Source organism: Macrotis lagotis, chromosome 7 (assembly GCF_037893015.1).
Source record: "Macrotis lagotis isolate mMagLag1 chromosome 7, bilby.v1.9.chrom.fasta, whole genome shotgun sequence".
Taxonomy (NCBI): domain Eukaryota; kingdom Metazoa; phylum Chordata; class Mammalia; order Peramelemorphia; family Peramelidae; genus Macrotis; species Macrotis lagotis.
In genome coordinates this window covers 44,203,888-44,222,395 of record NC_133664.1, presented here as the reverse complement: position 1 = coordinate 44,222,395, position 18,508 = coordinate 44,203,888, and the positions used below count along the sequence as shown (strand labels likewise).

The following is an 18,508-nucleotide window of genomic DNA, read 5'->3' as shown; positions in this document are numbered from 1 at the left end:
TCTGAGGTAAGTATTTTTAACAGTTTTGTCTTGTTCCTCTTCATTCCTTGTCTTTATATTTCCATCGATACTTTTGTTCATTTCAAATGTATTATTTATTTAGGGAATTCCCCAGTAAATATTTCCAGCTCATACCCTTGAGACTCAAATCTAAATTTCTATCTTTATACTGTATATATTTTATAGAATAACCAAATTTTAGAGTTGTAACAGACCTCATGGGATACCTAGTCTATCCATTAAACAGAAGTAGTTAGCATCTGTTTAAAGACTTCACCTCCTGAAGTGATCAGGGACACTTGAACAGCTCTTCCTATGAGGAATCTTTAACAGCTCTTACTATCAGAAATGTTTTCCTGATATCAAATTGAAATTTCTTTTTTTCCCCCCAACTTTTATCCATTGTATCTAGTTCTCTCCTCTGGGACAAATAGAACATAGCTAATGTTTCTTATAAAGGACAGTCAAATGTTTGAATGCAACTATCACAACTATTACATTCCCCTGAGTCTTCTCTTCCCCCACTTCTTTCAACTGATGTTCATGTTCCTTGTACTCAGAGCCCTCCTCCATACTGGACACTCCCTCCAGATACTGTTCAAGTTATCAACATGTTATCAAAGGTTGCACTCAGACCTGAACCCAGTCTCTTGTCTGAATAGAATTGCTCAAATTCTGTCTTGTTTCATATAATGTCCCCAACCATGTCTTCTTTTATTTGTCTCTATTTTGTCAATGCTGCAATCATTCATCTTACTAATTCTGCCTCACCTCTTCTTCTTGCCCATTGGCACTACTATGACACAGGATCTCCATCACTAGCTACTTGCCAAAACTTCTGTCATAACATCCTAACAAATTTCTCCTCCTTTAGTCTCTTCTCCTCTCTAGTCCATTCTTCACATCATTCTTAGTCAATGAGTTCCTGTCACCTATCAAGAAAGTCCAAATTTATCATTCTGCCATTGAATATATTCTGTTAAAGAAAACTTGATTATGAAAACTATCTATTTTCATATGAAAAAATGCTCTAAATCACTAATGATTAGAGAAGTGCAAATTAAAACAGCTCTATTACTTCTTCGCATCTATGAGATTGGCTAATAAGACAGAAAATCAAAATGATAAATGTTGGAGAGGATGTGGGAAAATTGGATATTAATGCATTGTTGGTAGAGTTAAGAGCTGATCCAGCCATTCTAGATCAACCATTTTGGAACTATGCCCAAAGAGTTATAAAATCATGCATACCCTTTGACTAAGTAACTATATCATACATTTTGAGTTATTACATGATATTTTTAGTGTTCAAAATATTATTACTGTTTTCTGAATTTTTTCTTTTACTCTTATTCATTTAGCATATTTTAATATCTATAAGTTTAGGTACTTAAAATTTTGTAATTTATTTTTTCTTGTGTTGTGACACTAGAGTATGTATATATGCCTTTTTAATATTTATATGGTAAATCTCTGAGTCACTTTTGTGAACAAACTATATATTTTTTATTTTGACTTTTTTGTATATTTCTTTTCTAAATTCATTTAAAAAAATTTTGAGTTTCAAATTCTCTCCCTCCCTTGTTTCCCTTTTCCACAAATTGCAAAGGCAAGCAATATGATACCTATCATAAATGTGAAGTCACACAAAACCTATGCTATATTAACCATGTTGTAAAAAAACCCAAGGAAAATAAAGTGAAAAACCATATCCTTCAATCTACATTTAATTCAATAATTCTTTCCCTGGAGGTGGATAGCATTTTTCATCATGAGTCTTATGGAACTGCTTTGGATCATTATATTCACGAGAGTAGTTAAGTCTTTCACAATCGATCACTATTACAATGTTGTTATTATTGTCTACATTGTTCTGGTTCTGCTCACTTCAAATTGCATCAGTTCATATATGTCTTCCCAGGTTTCTCTGAAACCATTTCATTAAATTTTTTTTGGTTTTTGCGAGGCAAAGGGGTTAAGTGACTTGCCCAAGGTCACACAACTAGGTAATTATTAAATGTCTGAGGCTGGAGTTGAACTCAGGCCCTCCTGACTCCAGGATGTATTCTCTGTCCACTGTGCCACCTAGATGCCCCCTGCCCAATTTCATTACTTCCTATAGTATTCCATAGGCAACAGAGGAAAGAATTCTTCTGCTTTCCAGAGCCTTCAGGAAAACATTCATATCGTTTTCCAAATAACTGGGGGCTCTGGGAAGCAGAGAATGCCCTTCCTTGTGGTTTTTCCTTTGGATTCTATTGAATCCCTGCTATGTACTTTCAGTCCTATTCTTTAGCTCTCCCTTTAGCATTTCACACTACTGACATGGAAGTCTCCTTGCTTTGGGCTTTTAGACACCATGCATTCCTGATTTTCTTCTTGCCTTTTTTGGGTAATCATCTTCAGTCTCCTTTGCATCCATGTCTCATACCCTGGTTTTATCACAGGACTCTGTCCATCATCTTCATCATCATCATCATCATCATCACCATCTCCTCTTCTTCTTCTTCCTCCTTCTCTTTCTCTTCTGCTCTCCCCCCATCAACTTTTAAACTTTGTTCTTAATTTTTTATCTCTAGGTGTTATTTCCCTATTTTGTATATGAAAATATCCCATTCCAAAACAGTTTGTTTGTGAGACTCTCAAAGATATTTGGGGGTTTGTATTTTTTGCTATAGGTATATTTTTTGTATCTTAACTTATATGTAGGGTAGCAAAGGTCTGATAATTTTTCACTATATGACCATATCTTTTTAGATATCTAGTAAATACTAAAACTTTGCAGGGCAAATAGGTGGAACAATGGACAAAGTGCTGGACCTAGTATCAGAAAGACTTCTCTTCCTAAGTTCAAATCTTGCCTCAGATCCTTACTAGTTGTATGACCCTGGGCAAGTCCCTTAACACAGTTTGCTTCATTTCATCAATCAGAGATGAACTAGACAAAGAAATAACAAACCACTCCTATATCTTTGCCAAGAAAACCCCAAGTAGAAGTACAAAGAGTTGGACATGACCGAAAAACAACTCAACAATGAATTGAATAGTTTTCACCTTTCCATAAGTTGTATCAATCAATAAGTCTCAGATTTTATAAATAGCCTTTCTCTGATTTTTGGTAGCAATCTTAATTGTTATTTTAAAATGTCTCCATTTCGGGCAGCTAGGTGGCGCAGTAGATAAAGCACCAGCCCTGGAGTCAGGAGTACTTGGGTTCAAATCTGGTCTCAGACACTTAATAATCACCTAGCTGTGTGGCCTTGAGCAAGCCACTTAACCCCATTTGCCTTGCAAAAAAAACCCTAAAAAAATAAAATGTCTCCATTTCTATAAAAAATTTGCACAACTCAGCTGTTTAGTTAATGTGTCTTTTCAGCATATTGTTGATTAAGTTGATGTCATCCATGGACATTAAGTGGTTCTACTCTCTCAGTGACTTGAAAGCTGTAAGCATTTCTATTCAAGAGTGATAATAATGGGCCAAATGGTAGAAAGAGCCAGAGTGGGCTTAAATGGTCTCTCCATTTTATATCAGTTATTGTTGATGTTGTTGGTGTGCTTTAAAAATAGTAGTTTTTCATGTGAACATCAAATTCTCTACTCTTTTCATGTACTTGGATCTGTTTATTGGAAAGCACATGCACAAACCATGAATGTGGATCATAAAGGCCCTGTGAAAATGGCAGCCCATTTGTCCAGCCTGGTCAGGAATCAATCACCATGTCAAAAATGAGCTGCTCTTTATTCCTCTGAGACTTTCTAGCATATTCTTTTTTCTCCTCAGCCAATCTGCTGTTTTGTTATGGATTTATTTTTGAATAGTCCAAATTTTGAATGATTGTGTGAAATCCTCAGACTCCTAAGTGGTAGAATTTGGAGGGGTCTCTGTTTTCTTATTGTTTGGCAAAGGGAAGTGAGATGGGGTCAGGATTGCATGGGAAAGAGTTAGTAAAGTACTTGGCTAGTACTTGATGAACTACCAGAAAGTATTTGAGTCAATGATTAAGGATTTCTTTGGACTTGGCACTTTCTGTTTTTGCTGAGGTGTTAGAGATTCATTTGCCTTTCTTGACATAGCATTTCCTTTGTTCTTTACATTAATGAAAGCTTTTTCTTTTGGATTTGATTCAATTTGTATTCTTATTATGTTAGACTTTTAATAACAATATAGGTTAGCAGAAATTTTTGACATCTCCTAATTAAGATATTCTTTCCCTCTAATTACTTCTCAAGTCTCTATAGTGGTTAAAAAATTATATTGAAATTTTAATTTCATTCTTAGCATTGCTTTGACTCCCTATATTGCCTTAATTTTTCAGATTTCCTTTCAATTGTTGATTAAGGTAATCAAGAATTTCTGATGGACTTTTTTGTTTTCCATATTCCATTCCATAAATTTCTTTCTTTTTTTTTTTGCTTTAGCTTTTAATTAATGTTTTCCACTGTATTATGCCCAGTAGGTATTGATGCAATCTTCCAGTACCTTTCTTTATTTTTCATAGCTTCCTCAAATTATTTGTGCTTTGCTGGTAGTTAATGTGTCTTCTTAGGACTAGTTCTGAATAGTTCCAGCTTTCCTTCATTGTTCTTACAGCATCTATTATCATGTTCAGACCTTGAAATATAATCTTTTTGTGTTTTGTGAGAATGTATTAATTCTGTATGATTATAACAGATGTCATCTTTTTTTTTTTTTTGTAAAGTCTGTCAGTTGGATTGGTTCCATCAAACTCAGGATCAAATTTTCAGATTGCATCATTCTGTGTGCCTTTTTTTCCCCTTCAGAATCATTTGACTCATGGACACTTTTTTTTAGCATACAACACTTCTAGATTTTGCATTAAATGTTTAATGCTTTCTGATTTTTCAGCTTCTTCATTTTCAATTTCTCTGTCTTCAATACCTCAAATTTCTTTTATCTCATATTATTATTGTTATTATTATCATTATTTATTATACAATGCTATAATGTAATGATGCCTTCATGACCTACTGATGTGTGAAGGTAGTTGATGTCTAGTTGAAATTATTCTGGATTTCTCATTTCTTATGAGGTTTTTTGTGTGACTTTATAGTGATTTCACCCCTGTTCTCTTTTGTTGCTATTAGGCTGTCAACCCTCAATGCTCATAGTTATTAGCTCCTGTCTGTAATTTGCTACTTCTTGTCTGTTGTTGCCTTGGAAATAAAATAATCAGACTATTGAAATTGTGCATAAATTAAAAGCCATTAGGTTCTTTTTTCTTTTTTTTTCTTTTTTTTTTTAAGATTTTTGCAAGGCAAATGGGGTTAAGTGGCTTGCCCAAGGCCACACAGCTAGGAAAAAGCCATTAGGTTCTAAGAACTTGTGAATAAAATAAATTAATTTGAAGGCATCTGCTTGAAGGATTTCTTTCTTCTTGACATTGATTCCAGATTTTTGGTGGTAATTTTAAATGGGTACCAGGAAACTGAGGTCTTAGAAACCCTAAATTCAGGATCACTTAAATATTGAAATCCAGATTATAATTTTTTTGCATCATAGTTTTTGGAATGATTTTTGACCTCTTAAACTTTATTATTTAATGAATATTTTCTACATTTTAAATGGGCTAAATGTTTTTCTTTTATTTAAGGTATGAACATGTCCTAATGGAACCTGACCCAGTACCAGCCTATGCTCTGAAACTGCTAGTAGCTATGACTGAACATAATCCAGCTTTTACCAGGTACTGCAATTTCAAATATCCTTTTCTAATAGGAATTCTAAGTAGAAATTACATTTTATTGACTTGCTCATCCATAAAAATCTTTGTGTACTACTAAAAACAATACGGGTCTTAAGTATGATGTTGGAACAGTAAATGTAGTAATTTTTCATGTTTCTTGCTTTGTAATAACTATCATTTAGACTTCTTTCGCTCCCACTTTTATATTTTTGTCTCATACTTGTAGTTCTCAAATATAGGGAGGAGGTATATACAGATTTCAAAATGGTAATTTTTTTTAAAGAAGTTACCATTGATTTCTGATGGATCAAATAATATACAAAATGTTGAATATTTTTATAGCCTTTGTAGTGTATTTATGATGTATTCCTTGCCATTCTTTGATTGAAGTGATTTATTTTGATGATTACTGATTTGTGGAGAATTCAACTGTCTTCCACATGAGATAAAAATACTCTCACTTCTTCACTTGAGACAGCTCTCTGTTTAAGCTTCCTTCTGCTGATGGAACAGTAGGGCCATGGGCCATAGGAAAAACAGAATTCCACATAAGGCCAATGTCAGGTGCTTCAAGGGTCCTAAATGAGTCACAAACTCAAAAGTAAGGGAGGAAGAGATCTTTGTTCTTGCCTCCCTTGGTAAAGAAGAGATGTGTGGCTTTCACCTTTCTTCTAGAACCACTGAAGACCAAGGATATCTTCTCTAGTTGTATATGGAAAATTTCCTTTTACCTGCAAGTAATAAATCCTTTTGTTATCATCATTTCCCTTGCTTTAGGCTTATCAATCATCCTGTGAAAATGATTTTGAGAACTTTCACAGGAATTATCATCCAATTCATTGTTCTTTAGCTTTTTGTTTTGTTTTGAGAAGGCAACAGGGTTATGTGACTTGTCTAAAGTCACATAGCTAGATAATTATTAAATGTCTGAGGCTGGATATGAATTCAGGTCCAGGGCCAGTGCTTTATCCACTATGCCACCTAGTTGCCCCTGTCCTTTAGCTTAAAGAACTTTTCTTCTCTGCTTTCCTTAGCTTCTCTGATGTTTGCTGATCTCTTCTTCTGACTTCCAGAACTCTTATTAATTATTTCTGACACTTGTTTTAGAACGGTAATAATATTTACTATATTATAGTGTTTTCTGTTTACTGCCAGCGTTATCTTATCTCTGAGTTTCTTAAGCACAGAAATTCAGTTTTATACACTTCCCTCTAAGACCCTCTGTCACCTCACAGCTAAGAACATTGTGGCCTCTGCTTTCAGTTGTTTTGGTCCTGATTCCAGGAGCCTCAAACAGGGCCCCAGTAGCAAAGAAGAAAAGAAGCTGCCTCAGTCTTAGAGGTTGGTCCCTGTGATGAATCTAACACTGCTGTGAGGAAAAAAATATGTGTATGGGGTGGGGAGAATTATCCACATGTGCTTTATCCATCAGCAGAGAGTGCAACTCAGTCTTCCCTAAGGGGAGGAGTTCATTTGGGAAGCCAGTGGAGGGTGAGCTCCTTGTGAGCAAGGGCTAGCTTGCTTTTTTAGTCCATCTTTACCATTTTATATATATATATATATATATATAGTAGATGCTTAATAAATGTTCATTCATTCATTCATTCATTCATTCCATGAAGCATTGGAGTAGGTCTTTAAAGAGTTACCCCCCTCCTTCCTCCTGTATGAACATACACATCTGAACTTACACATATTTATATACTATATCTGTATACACACAACACTCATAATATAGTCATTCTTTTGGTCTAGACTTGCAGTTTTATTAGTATGTGAAACTCTTGGTCTACAACCTCCTTTTGGTAACTTGTCTGTGGCTGACAGTAAGTCAGCAAGCATTTATCAATTGTTTTCTGTGTCCCAGACACTTTGCTAAGCCCTGAGATTACAAATGCAGGCTGAAAAAAAGCCCTGCCCTACCCTCAAGGAAACTGCCTTATAATGGGCAAGAGACATATAAAAAGGGTGCTCAAATTGGGGAGGAATAAAGGTCCAGGGCTGGGGCGGGGGTGCAAATGTCTTGTGGAGATGAGTCAGTAAGGTAACCCACAAAGGATGGAAGAAATCTGGGGTATCCTTGTGGCCTCACTGCTTGTCTCTGCCAGAAGCTTCCTGGCTGCAGTGGATTCTGTCCACTGGGTATAGATTCCTTTCTTTTAGGAGATCAGGTCAATAAGTAAGGCGAATATTGATTTTTTTTAAAAGTCAGTATTTACTAGTAACATAAACTTTACTACTTATCATCATTGGAGAGAGAGATATAAGTCCATGTATAAATGAGAGATATATAAATATATATATATATATATATATATATATATATATATATATATAAACAGCTGGCACATGTTTATATATATATGTATGGAGGCATAGACATGCATGTAATATATCCACATATTATGTAGATATTATGTAGATCAGAAAATGAATAAAAATATTACAATCTTTCTTATGAAGAAATCATATAAAATGGGCTCAGGGGCAGGATGAGATGATGGGAAAGAAGTGTTTCCAGGGTAGAGTCAGTCAAGAAGGAACTTTGTTAGATAACTTTCTTACGCAATTGTGTGCATGTATGTGTATCTTTGTAACAGAGTATACACACATATGTATGCACACAGGATCTGAACTTAGGTCTTTTGAATTCCAGCTCTATACTATATTTACCCTATCACCTATTTTATTGTAAGCTTTAAGAAAATCACTGCATAGCATTACTAGGTTTGTATTCCTCCCTATTCAATTACACAAGAAAAGAAAAAGGACTCACAGGTACAAAAATATTTATAGCAACTTTTTCTTGTGGCATTGAACTGGAAATTGAGGGGATACTCATCAAATGGGGAATGAATGAACAAGTTATGGTATATGAATGTGATGGAAGCTATTGTGCTGTAAGAAATGATGAGCAAGTGGCTTTCAGAAAAACCTGGAAGAACTTAGATGAATTGATACCAGATGAAGTGAGCAGAACCAAGAGAACATTGTATACATTAACAGCAACATTATGTCAACCATGATAGCTCTTCTCAGCAATACAGTGATCCAGGATATTTTCAAAAGATTCATGATGGAAAATGCCATCCACATCCAGAGAAAGAACTATAGAATATGAATGAAGCATATTATTTTTCACTTTTTTTTGTTTTTCTTTGTGGTTTTTCCCATTTGTTCTGTTTCTTCTTTCATAACATGACTAATGGGCAAATATGTTTAATATGATCATGCATTTATAGTCTATATGAGTTTACTTGCTATCTTGGGGAGGGGGGTAGGGAAGGGGGGTGAAGAAAAAAATCTTATATAACTGAATTTTGAAAACTAATTGGAAAAAATAAAATTTTATTAAAAATAGGAAAAAAGCAAATTGAGAAAATCACTATAGAGTAAAACTATAAGCATACTTAAAGAATAAAATTCAGACCTATGATTTCATTGGTATAGTAAATTTCTGGTGTAAAAGCTTTCTCTACCAATGTAGTTTGGCATCTGCGATGTAATTTTTAGTCTGGAACTCTAGGCTTCCTGGCTAACCATTCAACTTCATAGTTGAATGGATGTTAGACCAATATAGAAAACAACAAAATTTCATTAAATCAAAATAATGTGTACTTTGTGAGGAACTGACATTTAACTTTCTTGGGAAAAGCAAAGGAAGACTAAGAGTAATGATCAAAATTTTCCTCTGAGAGATAAATGAACCTTACTTGGACATTTTTATCTTCACTGTCTTCCTCTTAACACCTACCTGCTTATTAGAGAAGGTTGTTGATGGAGAGAAGAATTAACATCCTTATTAAAAGAAAGAATTGAATCATAGACTATCATCCACAGGGAATAACATGGATGGAGCTTTTTTTTTTCCTGAAAAACAAAAGAAATATGAACTTGTGTGGGAAGAAAGAAATTAAATGATTAAGTCTATCTTCTCACATTTCATTGAAAAACCCTACTCTACCTTTTCCAATTGACACTTAAAATTTCTCAATGACTTTGTAACTTTGCCTCTTTGGCCATTATTTCACTTCTCCCTGCTTACCTAGATGCACAAGCCCCCCAAAATTAAAATCCTTAGAAAACCTCAAGGTTTATTCTGATTTTAGACTCAACAGGGAAAAGTATGGTACAGATAAGAATGAATTCTAATCTTGGCCCTTTGACCAAGGTCAGGCCACACAAAATTTGGGATATAAGGTTTGCTCACATAAAATGATCTCTGAGATCCTTTTTTATTTCTAAAAATACATGACTTTTCTTTCTTCTTAACTACAGTCTAGAAAAATCTTCATCTGGATTCAAGATGTCATATTTGAAAAAACAAAATTAAGCTCTGTGTTGAAAATCATATTCTCTTTAGCAAAATAATTGATTTTTATGATCTTTACAATCAGTATTTAACTTTATTTAGAAAAAATACATTTATTTAGAAAAAATATATTTTAATTTATTCCTGCAGCAAGCATCTGGGCTAAAAAAAATACAAATGAAGATCTCCTACTCAAAGAGGCAAAACTTAATAAGTTTAAATCATGACAAATAACATGTCCTTATCTTACGGTTATTTTTATTTGATGTAAATGTTTATTTGTCATTTTTATTACTTGTATTAAAATCTTCTCCAAGTATATGAGAGTAATTAACAATTATCCTTTAAAAATGGTTTATAATTAAGAAACATTCAATTTCCTCAAACAACTATTAAGTAACACTGTTAAACACCAAGCATGTATATAAAAACACTGATACAAAATTTTGAAAAGATATCCTCATTATTAGAATCCTTCTATTTGAGCAAATAGAGATGAAATTGATAAATAACTATAGTACAAAATAATATAAATACCTTTAACAAGTATTAATATGCTTTAGCATGAATATATTTCTTTTATCCAAAAGAATGCCTATGCTCTATTAGTTCCACAATTACATACTTGTAAGGATTCTGGATAATGGATGAGGCTTCAATACTTTTCCAGTCACCAATGGAGTGAAGCAGGGCTGTGCACTTGCCCTGTGTTTTTTAGCATGATATTTTCAGCAATGTTGTCAGATGTCTTCAGTGAGGACCAAAACAGAGTCAACCATTGCACTCATAATGAATTATTTAACTTGAAAAGGTTATAAGTCAAGATTAAAATGGAGAGTGAGTTGGTGCACGACTTTTTCTGCATTTAATGCAGCTTCTGAGGCTGAGTTGTAACGAAGTGGATCTGTTCCCTGCCACATGTGCCAATTTTGGCCTGACAAGGCCAAGAAAACAGATTGTTCCCCAGCCAGCAAAACACCATCCATATGTGGAACCACTGGTTACAGCAAATGGAGAGCTTTTGAATACTATTGTTAAGTTGACTTACCTTGGCAGTCTCCTTTCCAGGGATATAGATAGAGACTATGAGGTTGATGGACACATCGCCAGAGCTAGCTCAGGATTTGAGAGGCTGGAAAAGACCTCTACAAAGGTCTACAGCATTGTTGTGCTGACTTTATTGTATGTCTGGGAAACCTGGGCACCATATCAACACCATACCAGAAAACTGAACTGCTTACCTTTGAATTGTCTTAGGTAGATTCTGAAGCTCACCTGGCAAGATACGGTATTAGACACTGAGGTCCTTTCTCAAGCTGTCCTATCAATCATTCAAACTCTACTGCAGAGAGCAGATTCTGATAGCTGGCCACATGGTTTGAATGCCAAATGTATGTTCATCCAAAAGACTATTTTATGGAGAATTCACAGAGGATGCAATGTCATTTTCCTCCATAGAGCAAGTTTGATCTCATATTTATTAATAGAAAGCATCATATATTTATTGCTAAAAGATAGAAAATTCAGTGACCTCTACAACTCGGTAAATTATATGTATATGAATTTTTGTTTAAAATATAGGTTGTATCCACTGAAAAATTCTATACACTGTGTGTGTGTGTGTGTGTGTGTGTGCAGAAGAAGGCAAATATAGTATGCTGGGCAACGTATTATTTCAGTAATGTGCAATGTTTGACTCGGTTCTGCACTCATGACTTATCTGTGTTCTACAAATGAATAAAATAAGAGTTTTGATACCTACATGGAAAAACTGTTCAATAATTCAAATATACTATCAACATCATACTGTTAAGACAATTTATATAAATTATGCTATGTTCCAGGAGACAATTTAGGTCGTTTGTTCTGCCTATTTTAAAAATTGAATTAAGTATCATTTCTGAATTTGAGGGAGTCATATATAAAAAACATCTTTATAGTCACTATAAGAATATCAAAAATAGTAGCAGCTATCTCCCAGGACTGTTGTGAGGGTCAAATGAGATAATAATTGTAACACACAGTGCTTTACACTGATATAATACTATATATATTAAACTAATATAATACTATTTAAGTATTAAGCATTATTATTATTATTATTATATGAATACATGAAACAACACATTAAAAAGATCCTCCATTTCATGGAATCATTCTCCTTTAAATTAAAATATCATGGACTTGGACAGTATAAAATATTTTAAAACATTTTTAGAGAAAACCCTGAAGATTTTGAACTTGACTGCAGAGACCAAATTGACTCAATGGATGAAGGTTATACAGAGAAACAATCTGCAATGCACATTGAACATAAAGTCATTAAGTGGATATCCATGGCTGAATGTGTTGAAATTTATGAACACAATGAAATCAAATCCCAGCAGGAACACATTTAAAAGCCATAGTTGTCTAAGAAATATTACTTTTAGCAAATCCTTTTGGAAAATGTAAAATGTGCTATGACAGATTTGGAAAGTCCCTTAGCCCAAATCTGAGTGATAACAACCAAGCCTAAGACCAGCCACTTGAAGTTAACTATAGAAAGATTAGTGCTTCATTAAAAAAGAAAAAAGAGAGTTGATAGTCATTTTCAGAACACTTGATAGACATGTTTCTAAGAAACCCATGGAAATACTTCTGGAAAAGCAGAAATCAGTTTACAGAGCAATAGTATGAATTGAGAAAAGTTTCACCCCATTAAATTTATCAATTGTAACCGGAGGTGGTTTACTTCTTGATAGGGGTTATGATATTGTTAAGATCTAAGTGTAAAAACAGAGAAAGAAAATTCTAGCCCTATCTCCCTGATGAATATAGATGCAAAAATCTTAAATAAAACCTTAGCAAAATGATTATCATAAGTTATCAGTAGGATAATATATTTTGACCAAGTAGGATTTATCTCAGGAATGCAGGGTTAGTTCAATATTAGGAAAACTGTTACTATAATTAATTATATCAACAACAAACCTATCAGGAATCATATAATCATATCAATAGTTGCTGAAAAAGCTTTTGACAAAATACAGCACCCATTCCTACTAAAAACACTAGAGAGTGTAGGAATAAATGGACTGTTCCTTAGAATAATAAGCAGTATCTATCTGAAACTATCAACAAGCATTATATTCAATGAGGAGAGGCTAGAGGCATTCCCAATATGATCAGGGGTGAAACAAGGATGTCCATTATCACCACTACTATTCAATATCGTATTAGAAATGTTAACTTCAGCAATAAGAGAGGAAAAATAAATTGAAGGAATTAGAATTGGGAAGGATGAGACAAAACTCTCACTCTTGCAGATGACATGATGGTATACCTAGAGAATCATCAAAAAACTACTGGAAACAATTAGCAATTTTAGCAAAGTTGCCAGATATAAAATGAACCTTCATAAAATCCTCAACTTTTCTATATATGACTAGCAAAATACAGCAGGAAGAGCAGGAAAGAGAAATCCAATTCAAAGTAACCTCAGACAATATAAAATACCTGGGAGTCTCTTTGTCAAGGCAGACTCAGAAACTTTTTGAAAACAATTACAAAACACTTCTCACACAAATTAAATCAGATTTACATAACTGGGCAAAACATTAACTGCTCATGGTTAGGTCGAGATAATATAATAAAAATGACAATTCTACCTCAACTAAACTACTTGTTTAGTGCCCTACCAATCAAAATTCCAAAAGCTTACTTTAATGAATTAGTAAAATTGGTAAGTAAATTCATATGGAGAAATAAAAAGTCAAGAAGTTCCAGGGATTCAATGAAAAAAAGTTCAAAAGAAGATGGCTTAGCCCTACCTGATCTAAAATTATATTATAAAGATCAAAATTGTCTGGTATTGGCTAAAAAATAGAGTGGTGGACCAGTGGAACAGACTAGGTGCAATTGCAGGAAACAATTATAGTAATTTGCTGTTTGATAAACCCAAAGAGTCCAGCTCTTGGGATAAAAACTCTCTCTTTGATAAAAACTGCTGGGAAAATTGGAAGTTAGTATGGAGGAAACTTAGATTAGACCAATACCTCACACCCTATATCAAGACAAGATCAAAGTGGATCCAGGACTTAGACAGAAAAACAATATTATAAGCAAACTAGAAGATCAAGGAGTACTTTACCTGTCAGATCTATGGAAAGAGAAGCAGTTTATGACTAAGGAAGAGATGGAGAACATCACTAAAAAACAAACTAAATGATTTTGATTACATTTAAATTAAAAAGCTTTTGCACAGACAAAACCACTGTAACCAGAATCAAAAGAAATGTAGTAAACTGGGAAACAATCTTTATGACTAGTGTTTCTGACAAAGGACTCGTTTCTAAAATATACAGAGAACTGAGTCAAATTTTAAAAAAAAGCCATTCCCCAATTGACAAATGGTCAAAGGATATGCAAAGACAATTTACAGATGAAGAGATCAAAGCAATCCATAGGTCATATGAAAAATTGCTCTAAATCATCACTTATTAGAAAAATGCAAATTAAAGCTTCTCTGAGGTACCACCTCATATCTCTCAGATTGACCAGTATGACCAGGAAGGATAATGATCATTGTTGGAAGGGGTGTGGGAAATCTAGGACAATTACATTGTTGGTGGATCTGTGAACTCATCCATCATTTCTGGAGAGCATTTTGAAACTACGCCCAAAGGGCAACAAAAATGTGCATACCCTTTGATCCAGCAATACCACTATTGGGTCTATACCCTGAAGAGATGATGAAAAAGGGTAAAAACATCACTTGCACAAAAATATTTATAGCAGCCCTGTTTGTTGTGGCAAAGAATTGGAAATCAAGTAAATGTCCTTCATTTGGGGAATGGTTTAGTAAACTGTGGTATATGTATGTCATGGAACACTATTGTTCTATTAGAAACCAGGAGGGATGGGAACTCAGGGAAGCCTGGAGGGATTTGCATGAACTGATGCTGAGTGAAATGAGCAGAACCAGAAAAACATTGTACACCTTAGCAGCAACATGGGGGCAATGATCAACCTTGATGGACTCCCTCATTCCATCAGTGCAACAATCAGGGACAATTCGGGGCTGTCTGCAATGGAGAATACCATCTGTATCCAGAGAAAGAACTGTGGTGTTTGAACAAAGACCAAGGACTATTACCTTTAATTTAGGAAAAAAACTGATATTTTATTGTCTGATCTTGCTATCTCTTATATTTTATCTTTCTTCCTTACGGATATGATTTCTCTCTCATCACATTCAAGTTGGATCAATATATGCCATGGAAACAATGTAAAGACTGGCAAATTGCCTTCTGTGGGGGGTGGGGGAGGGAAGTAAGATTAGGGGAAAAATTGTAAAACTCAAAACAAAATCTTTATAATTCAAAAAAATATCTATGTGTAGAATCAAAGAATTATTTATATGTTAATTGTCAGTAGCATGTTCACAAAGATTGATGAAATAAATTACTGTCATATAAGATTTATTATGGAAATGGAAGAATTTAGGTTGGGAATTCAGGATCAGAACATTACCTCAAAAAATCATAGAAGGGTTGTCTTGAAAGAGCTGCCTTGGGACAGCTAGGTGGCACAGTGGATAGAGTACTAGTCCTGGAGTCAGGAGGACCTGAGTTCACATCTGGCATGAGATACTTAATAATTGTTTAGCTGTGTGACTTTGGGCAAATCACTTAACTGCATTGCCTTAAATAAAAGAAAAAAAGAAAAAATTAAAAAAAGAAAGAACTGCTTTATTAGCACTTAGCATGGGGCTGGTGCTTAATAAACCCTGGTTTTGAGAATCCATAATGATTATTCCAGGAAATGATAGAAATTGCATAGCACATAACTGAATTATAAATATTTAGCATCTACTGAATACCTAATAAAATTTTACTTAATGGTTGAAATTATCCATCAGAAATTCTTTTTCATGAACTAACAAATGACAAATCCTCATACTATGAATATATTTAAAAATATCATGATAGCTGTATTAGAATCAGACCATTTTTATAGGCCACCATTGTCCACAATTACATGATACATAAAACTTAAGAATGATGTTTTTAATATATGTCACAACACAATATTCATAATATATAAGATGGAACAAAAACCTTTCAACATATAGAGAATATTCATAGTGACCATTGTTTTCCTTACCTTCTGCTTTTCCTACACATAGTTCTGACCAGTAGGTAAGACTTTGTATTACTACCTCCTGCTTCATTCTCCTTTCCACCACTCCACTCAGGTTACTATCAAAGTAATGTTTTATGGTGAATTTTTTAAAAATCCAGCTATTATATATAAAACAAGATATATCATTATACTTGTTAATATGATACAGATTAATTTCATTCCTAATATATTTAGGATCTAGGGAATGACAGCATTTTTTCTTTAAAAATGTATATGCTGGGGCAGCTAGGTGGTACAGTGAATGGATAAAGTACCAGCTCTGGAGTCAGGAGGACCTGAGTTCAAATCCGACCTCAGACACTTAATAATTATCCAGATGTGTGACCTTGGGCAGGTCACTTAACCCCATTTTCTTAAATATATGAAAAAGTATATGCCACTGTTGTAATATTTTGTCTATAATTCATGTATCTGTAATGAAAAAAATGCAAAAGAGAACTTGACCAAAGTGACCACACCTTCAGAACATATCAGAGTCCTTTCAAGACTGGGTTATATGGATGAAATAGTGAGTTACTGTGTATAATAAAAGAGAATGGATGACCTAGCAAGTTGGGAATGTAATAGACCTCTTAGAGGCTGATTTAGGGGAACTCTGGAAATAGTGAGTTACTGTGTATAATAAAAGAGAATGGATGACCTAGCAAGTTGGGAATGTAATAGACCTCTTAGAGGCTGGTTTTAGGGGAACTAGGGTTAGAAAAGACCTTAGAGATTTAGTCTTAGCACTTCTTTTTACAAATGAAGAAAGTGATATCCCTTGGAGGTGAAATATGAATACAAATTGTGATTCCAAATTGAGTCATCTTTCTCTTATACCCTAATTTTTTGTCATTCCTTCTGAGTACCACTTAACATATTTGCCATCTAACAGACCAGTTACACACTATTTGACTGCAGATTGCCCAAGCCCTGGATGGTGAAGATCCAGCCAACATAGCAATGGGGGAAACTGAGTACACTTTCCTGAGGCAGTTGTGAAGTGATTATGTCACTTCTATAAGTATAAATAGTGTCACAAATTAAATAGCAGTATATAGAGACTTGCTAATGCAGTTTATAATAAGTTTATGTTAGGGCAAGTCTTGGTCATAAACATGTAGAATGTTAATTAAAATAATTTACTCTGTACTATATTGAGATTGGTGATTAAGATAGAATATAACAAGAAAAGAAATCATGAGCTAATGAAATTAATCTCTGCACAATTGAAAAATTTTATTTGGATTGAATGTTCTCTCTTTTTAATTATTTTTGAGAGATTGTACTTGTTTAATAAATTGCTAGAGGAACTGAACTCTTGAACTCACACTAGAAATAAAGAGTGGAACAGCAAAAAGTATATCTGATTTTACCTGTCAGGTCTATTTTGCTGCAAGAACAACATAATTAGGTACTATATATTTTGTCTGATAATTAAATTTAATACAGGAGTTGTATTTGTTCATGTAGAAGTCTAAAAATGTAATATATAATAGATATTTTTCTTTGTCCTTAAATTCATTTTCTATGATGCCTCAATGCAGTGAATAACCTAGAGATGATGATATGATTTTGCTGAATTTTTAACCATTATTTAGAAAAAATATATTCTGTGACCCTTTTTGCTTCCCATTATTCAGAATATAGTCTTCACAATAATTATGATTATAAATAATATCCTATGATTTTAAGCATCCCATATATTGATATTGTCTGTGTTTTTCCAGAGTAGATGTTTTCAACCTGGAAACTGTGAATTTTTTCTGTATGTTTTGATAATTAAATTTCTTTTTAATTTTCAAAAATTTATTTATTGTTTTCATCCATTTGCACATGCATATTTTCAAGTTACAAAATTTCCTTCCACCCTCCCTTCTCACCCCCCTCAGCAGTGAACAGTCAGGTTAACATTTTACACATATATTTTAATAAACATGTTTATAGATTAGTATTAGTTATTTTTTGGTGTGAGGAATTAGGATTAAGGGAAAGAGATATATAAGAGATCATTTTTATAAAGTGTTCATCAGATTCTGAGGGTGTGTGTGTGTGTGTGTGTGTGTGTGTGTGTGTACTATTTTGTTTTGTTTTTCTTCCTCTGGATGGGGATAACATAGTTGTTTTAGCTCTCTGGACTGCTGAGAGGAGCTGCTTCCATCAAGGTTGTTCATCTCACAATGTTGATGTTGATGTGTACATTATTCTCTTGGTTCTGCTCCCTTCATTCAGCATCAGATCCTGTAAGTCATTCTATGCTTCTCTAGAGTCTGACAATTTATGGTTTCTTATAGAACAATAATATTTCATAATATTCCCCTGT

General features: G+C 33.8%; 1 protein-coding gene across 2 annotated transcripts in view; it reads left to right on the top strand.

Moving 5' to 3' along the window:
- The window catches only part of ULK4 (unc-51 like kinase 4), a 730,095-nt gene that overhangs the window by 310,917 nt on the left and 400,670 nt on the right, over positions 1-18,508 (top strand). For both annotated transcript variants that reach the window (XM_074195881.1, XM_074195880.1), the window contains one exon: positions 5,616-5,708. In XM_074195881.1, the coding sequence (XP_074051982.1) occupies positions 5,616-5,708 (93 nt within the window). The remainder of the gene's footprint in view (positions 1-5,615; positions 5,709-18,508) is intronic.